The sequence below is a fragment of the Alosa alosa genome, chromosome 18 (assembly GCF_017589495.1).
Source record: "Alosa alosa isolate M-15738 ecotype Scorff River chromosome 18, AALO_Geno_1.1, whole genome shotgun sequence".
Lineage (NCBI taxonomy): Eukaryota > Metazoa > Chordata > Actinopteri > Clupeiformes > Clupeidae > Alosa > Alosa alosa.
The window spans coordinates 4,872,609-4,880,108 of record NC_063206.1 but is presented as its reverse complement, the minus strand read 5'-3'; the positions used below and the strand labels follow the sequence as shown (position 1 = coordinate 4,880,108).

Genomic DNA, 7,500 nt, shown 5'->3' with positions numbered 1-7,500 from the left:
TGTGTGTGTGTGTGTGTCTGATAGGTGTGTGTTTAGAGACACGTGTGTGTGTGTGTGTGTCTGATAGGTGTAGTAGAAAGTAGTGTTGGTGAGAGACGTGTGTGTTACTGCAGGTTAACCAAATGACAGGAAGTGTGTTTAGAGTTTGGCAGTGCAGTCCTGTGTGTGTGAGCTCTGCTGGCATGTGTGTGTGAGCTCTGCTGGCATGTGTGTGTTCAGCATGGAAATAAGTGTGTAAGAAGTGTGTGATGAGAGAGAAACTGCATTAGAGTGAGGAAACTAACCTGTGTGTGTGTGTGTCTGTGTGTGTGTGTTTTAGGAGGTCCCCTGTGCTCCTGCTGTGTTCCTGACCCCATGGGGCTGTCGTTCCTGCCACCGTATGGTTGCCAGAGCAACCGCACGGCCAGCGTGGCGGCTCTGCGCATGAAGGCCCGCGAGCATTCCGAGGCCGTCCTGCAGTCCGCCAACCTCCTCAGCGTCGGTGCCAACGGCGTCGCCACGGCGCCCAGCGAAGCCAGCCCCCCAAAACCCGCCCCTGCAGCGGCCGGCCACGCCCCCCACACGCCCCCCGCCGACCCCAAAGAGGCCACGGAGGAGAAACGCAGCGGTCAGTTCAGCTCAGGAGGGATTTAAGGAGGACTGGACACCACTCCACACACACACACACACACACACACACACACACACACACACACACACACTAACTTACACATACATACACACACACACACACACACACACACACACACACACACACACACTAACTTACACATACACTTACACACTTACACACACACACACACTTACGCACACACACAAGCGCACATATACACTCACACACAAAGACACAGACACACACACACACACACACTTCTCTCTTCTTTAACACATAAAGGAATGACTCTGAGCTGAGCCGTTGGACACGGACCAATTGGATCCCACCACACACACACACACACACACTTTTCCCCCCAAAAACTGGATGAATTGGATCCCACCTCCACACACACACACACACACACACACACACACACACACAAACACTTTTCCCCGACTGGACCATTGGAGGGAGACCTGACTGCTCTGCCGGTGTGTAATTGTGTTGGTCATCATTTGCCAGTTCACACACACACACACACACACACACACACACACACACACACACACACACACACACACACACACACACACACACGTCCACTCCTCTTCTAATGCTGTTTAGGATGTAACTCATCTAATTATGTTTACTTAATAACTCATCAAATTGTGTTTACTTAATAACTCATCAAATTGTGTTTATTTAATAACTCATCTAATTGTATTTATTCCTTCTGTGGCTGCTCTGTGGTCAGCCTGTGGCGAGTTCCCTCAGAGTTTCTGCTTGCCATCTGAGAAAACTCCAAACTCTGTGCTCATTTTTGGCTGGCCACAAGGGAAACAAAGCATTTTTTCTTATTTGTAGTTTTTGGGGCGTTTGGGGTTAACTTACTACAACTGTGAACATTGCTACACGTCGTGTGAGATACTCTGACCATTTCTATTGATCAAGAACGGAACTATCTGAGCGTTTGTATTGGCTGAGCGTGGAACTCTTTGAGCATTTCTATTGGTTGAAATCAGAACTCTCTGAGCGTTTCTATTGGCTGACAGCAGAGCTCTCTGAGTGTTTCTATTGGTCGAGTGAGAAACTGAGTAGTCGGTGAAGTGAAGGACTATCAGTGAGGAATCTACAGAAGATGAGTGGTTGCCCTGGCGACAGATGTGAATTTGTGTATTTCTGAACTTGCGACTTGCAAATGTACAGACAAACTGTGTTTCAAACTGTCAATTTGTAGATGTGGGAAAAAATATGCCTATTATGGAAAAAACATCTGAATGTGAAATAATATATATCCTGTGTTATGTTATATGTCAGACTGTGTCCTTTCTTTAGTGACACACACACACACACACAAATACTGAGACACACAAGTGAAACACACACACACACACACACACAAACACTGAGACACACAAGTGAAACACACACACACACACACACACACACACACACACACACACACACACACACACACACACAGTAAATAATTAATTATTTCCAAAAGCTATTCAGTCTCCTTACAACACATCAGTTTCAGGCTTTGTATTCAACTGTGGTGTCACTATAAAATAACATTCAAATACTTTAAAAAATACTACAATTATACAATTATTCACAAACATATTCACACACATAGAAAGAAAGATACAATATATACAATACTATTACTACTTCTATAATAATAATAATAATAATAATAATAATAAGAATTGTATTGTATATCATCCAAATCCATACTAAATATGGAAATACATCTCAACACACACACATTACATTACATTTAGCAGACACTTCTTGACCAAAGTGACTTACATATGTCAGCTATATTACAAGGGATCACATTGTCCCCGGAGTAACTTGGGGTTAAATGCCTTGCTCAAGGGCACAACGGTGGAAGCCAGGAATTAAACCGACAACTTTCAGGCTACAGCACACTAGCCCAGCTCCTTAACCACTACACTACCACTGCCCCACTCACACTCACACACTCTCACACATACTCACTCTCTCTCTCTCTCACACAATATATATTTTATTTATCATTTAGTAGTACACATGTATCATAAGTATTGGCACTCGCTCTGTTATGTAATACTTTGTTAAGCCGCCCTTTGCCATTAAACAGCTCTTGGTCAGGTAACTGCAGGGCTGGACTGGTCATCTGGCACACCGGGCGTTATCCCAGTGGGCAGGCATGTGTTTTGGGCCGATCAAATGAAATTAGTATTTAAGTATAAGTATATATACTCTTTTGATCCCGTGAGGGAAATTTGGTCTCTGCATTTATCCCAATCCGTGAATTAGTGAAACAGTGAGGTGAAGCACACACTAATCCCGGCGCAGTGAGCTGCCTGCTACAACAGCGGCGCTCGGGGAGCAGTGAGGGGTTAGGTGCCTTGCTCAAGGGCACTTCAGCCGTGGCCCACTGGTCGGGCAACCCTCCGGTTACAAGTCCAGAGTGCTAACCAGTAGGCCACGGCTGCCCCTTTCAATTTGTTATCGTTATTTTAAAACAAGTGCTTGTGTTTAGGGCTATACTTTAATATAGAGCTTGTGTAGCCTACTTCAGCCACCTCGGACTACCAATGAGTCAGAAAGAGTGAATTAGTACGGTCTTATTCACTTGCACTGCTGCGTGGCACTTAGTTCAATACACATATGTAAGGGTACCTCCAGGATTGGATATTAGTGTGCCTGACCGATTGTAGTGAACCGTTCGGGCCAAAAAGGCCTAGGCTGATTTTTTGTCCCAATCCAGCCCTGGGGAACTGAGATTACAATGATTAGATTATAGATTATTAAACTTGATTCTGAGTTTATTCAGCCATTATTGTGTTGCTGTGGATGAGGATCCAGTCGTGACCCAATTGTAGTTTGCGGGCGGAGAGGGACAGATGTAGATTTAAAGCGTAACTTTCGCCAAAATGCATCCTATTGCGGGTCTAATGGCCTTTTGAATGGGAATCGTAGAGGCACTACTATTTTGATACATGATCACGTCAAAATCGCTATTTTTAAAACACTGAGAATGCTCGACACAACATGAAACTTTGATCAAAGTATCATCAGTGTCTCTACACAGGAACTCGAGCATTGAGAACATTGTTCGTGTACACATAGTTTCAGGGGCGGAGTGCATAATCGATGATCGGTAGTTCGTCCGGCCTGCCGCCAAGGAATGGAAGCTGCGCGCCGCCCATAGTTTTTAGCGATCGTGGGTCCGCGAGGCTTAACGCCGCCATCTACTACGATAGATGCATTAGGAATTGCTGTGAAAATCTCGAAGATCTACACTTTAGAGTTGTAGGAAGTGAGTCCAACCAATATTTATACCACTCGCTCACTGTCTATGTCATTCATGGTTACCCTGCACACTCACCTCTCCCATGCTGATTTTTGTGTATGCTAGCTTTCATTTTTTATCTCAATTCATTTTTGTCTTATTCAGGCGTTACAGAACTTTCATGGTCACAAATAAAAAAAAATGGCAATTTAATTTGTTTGTTTGTTCTTAAATTAACTTAACTGTAGGCCTAGGGCTAGAATGGAGCAAAGTTCCGAATGGGGAATGTGTTTCTGGTTTATCCAATGAACCCATTGCAGGTCAAGTCCATTTTACAGAAATGTAGGGGATAAATGAGCCGCCCCCTCGCCTAATGGCATGACCCTACAAGCCGCATCAAGTTCGAGGAAAACTACAGGATTTTGACAGTCGACGGATTTGGCGGGTTGTTTGCTGTTTTTACATGGATGGAAGGCATATTCAAATATTCCCAGTTGTGTGTGTGTATGACTAGTGTGTGTATATGACTAGTGTGTGTATATGATTAGTGTGTGTATATGACTAGTGTGTGTGTATGACTAGTGTGTGTATATGACTAGTGTGTATATGACTAGTGTGTGTGTATGACTAGTGTTTGTATGACTAGTGTGTGTATATGACTAGTGTGTGTGTATGACTAGTGTTTGTATGATATGACTAGTGTGTGTATGACGACTAGTGTGTATAGCGACTAGTGTGTGTGTGATATATATGACTAGTGTGTGTATATGACTAGTGTGTGTGTATGACTAGTGTGTGTATATGACTAGTGTGTGTATATGACTAGTGTGTGTATGACTAGTGTGTATGACTAGTGTGTGTATATGACTAGTGTGTATATGACTAGTGTGTATATGACTAGTGTGTGTATGACTAGTGTGTGTATGACTAGTGTGTATATGACTAGTGTGTGTGTATGACTAGTGTGTGTATATGACTAGTGTGTATGACTAGTGTGTGTATATGACTAGTGTGTGTATATGACTAGTGTGTGTATGACTAGTGTGTGTATTTGACTAGTGTGTATATGACTAGTGTGTGTATATGACTAGTGTGTGTATTTGACTAGTGTGTATATGACTAGTGTGTGTATATGACTAGTGTGTGTATTTGACTAGTGTGTATATGACTAGTGTGTGTGTATGACTAGTGTGTGTGTATGACTAGTGTGTGTATATGACTAGTGTGTGTGTATGACTAGTGTGTGTATATGACTAGTGTGTATGACTAGTGTGTGTGTATGACTAGTGTGTGTATATGACTAGTGTGTGTGTATGACTAGTGTGTGTATGACTAATGTGTATATGACTAGTGTGTGCATAGCGACTAGTGTGTATTTGACTAGTGTGTATATGACTAGTGTGTGTGTATGACTGTGTATATGACTAGTGTATATGACTAGTGTGTATATGACTAGTGTGTGTGTATGACTAGTGTGTATATGACTAGTGTGTATATGACTAGTGTGTGTATGACTAGTGTGTATATGACTAGTGTGTGTATATGACTAGTGTGTATATGACTAGTGTGTATATGACTAGTGTGTATATGACTAGTGTGTGTATGACTAGTGTGTATGACTAGTGTGTGTATATGACTAGTGTGTGTATGACTAGTGTGTGTATATGACTAGTGTGTGTATGACTAGTGTGTGTATATGACTAGTGTGTGTATGACTAGTGTGTGTGTATGACTAGTGTGTGTATGACTAGTGTGTATATGACTAGTGTGTGTATATGACTAGTGTGTGTGTGTATGACTAGTGTGTGTGTATGACTAATGTGTATATGACTAGTGTGTGTATATGACTAGTGTGTGTATATGACTAGTGTGTGTATTTGACTAGTGTGTATATGACTAGTGTGTGTGTATGACTAGTGTGTATATGACTAGTGTGCGTATATGACTAGTGTGTGTATATGACTAGTGTGTGTATGACTAGTGTGTATATGACTAGTGTGTGTGTGTATGACTAGTGTGTATATGACTAGTGTATATGACTAGTGTGTATATGACTAGTGTGTGTGTATGACTAGTGTGTGTATATGACTAGTGTGTGTATATGACTAGTGTATGACTAGTGTGTGTGTATGACTAGTGTGTGTGTATATGACTAGTGTGTGTATATGACTAGTGTGTGTGTATGACTAGTGTGTGTATATGACTAGTGTGTGTATTTGACTAGTGTGTATATGACTAGTGTGTGTGTATGACTAGTGTGTGTATATGACTAGTGTGTGTATGACTAGTGTGTGTGTATGACTAGTGTGTGTATATGCACAGTAGCTGGCTGGCCAGACGTCCCTTCTCTTAAATAAACAAACTGAAAGAAAAGAAAACAAGGAACAAACAGTTACAGTTTCATTTACAAACAGAAATAGAAATGGACAGCATAGCAACTAGTAAACAACAACGAGTGAACAACAACGAGTAAACAACAATGAGTAAACAATGAGATTGAGCTGTGCATATCATTACTGTGTGTGTATGTATGTGCACTGCGTGTGTGTATGTATGTCTACTATGTATGTGTCTGCAAGTTTGTGTATATCTAACTATTGTGCGCGCAGCAGCGTAGTAGCGGTGTGCAGGTGTGTGTGTGTGCGCAGGCGGTGTGTGTGTGTGTGTGCGTGTGCATGTGTGTGTGTTTGTGTGTGTGGAGACCGAGAGACAGAGAATGTCTGATATATGTATTGCTAGATGAACCTTTACCCCCCCCCCCAGCCCTACAACAACACACACACACACACACACACTCTTTGCGGGAGTTGAGCTGATTAAATTTGTGTCCTTGAGGATTCTCTGAAAATGACTTCTGATAGTCAATAACACAATTAAGTAAACTGAACACACATTAGCATGAATAATAGATCTGAAATTATGTATTAGCACAAAGTATCCATTTAATAATTCACCACGTAATACCCTGGCGACAGACAACACACTGATGAAATCACACACACACACACACACACACACACGCACACACACACGCACACTCTCACACACACACACATGCTCACGGACACATACACATACACATACACATACACACACACATACACACACACACACACACACACACACACACACACAGACACACACAACTTCTGTGTCAAGATAGGGACAACACAGTTTGTGTTGTTTCCTTTTCTTATTTTTTACACAATATTTGTTGAAAATAACACAATATGTGTTGAAAATAACAAAACTTGCGTTCTCTGTGTCCAGATAGGGAGTGTGGTTACTTGTTCATTGAAAATATCAGAACTTTTCTGCTGGGCTAGACAGGGGCAGCTTTACCCCCTACACACACACACACACACACACACACACACACACACACACATACACACACACTGGGCTATATATATAACGGCAAAAGCATGACATTCTGAAGTAGACAACAGCTACACACACACACACACACACACACAAACACACACTTTCCCCTTGGGGATCAATAAAGTATCTATCTATCTATCTATCTATCTATCTATCTATCTATCTAATCACACACAGGCATGACATTCTGAAGTAGACAACAGCTGGGTTGAGTGAGTGCCCCTACAAACTA

The 7,500-nt window shown here is 42.1% G+C and overlaps 1 protein-coding gene across 2 annotated transcripts in view; it reads left to right on the top strand.

The window, feature by feature from the left end:
* Nucleotides 1-701, top strand: part of drgx (dorsal root ganglia homeobox) — a 7,371-nt gene extending 6,670 nt beyond the window's left edge. For both annotated transcript variants that reach the window (XM_048270175.1, XM_048270176.1), the window contains one exon: nucleotides 320-701. In XM_048270175.1, coding sequence (XP_048126132.1) covers nucleotides 320-633 — 314 coding nt within the window. In that variant the 3' untranslated portion in view covers nucleotides 634-701. The remainder of the gene's footprint in view (nucleotides 1-319) is intronic.
* Nucleotides 702-7,500: the final 6,799 nt, after the last annotated feature.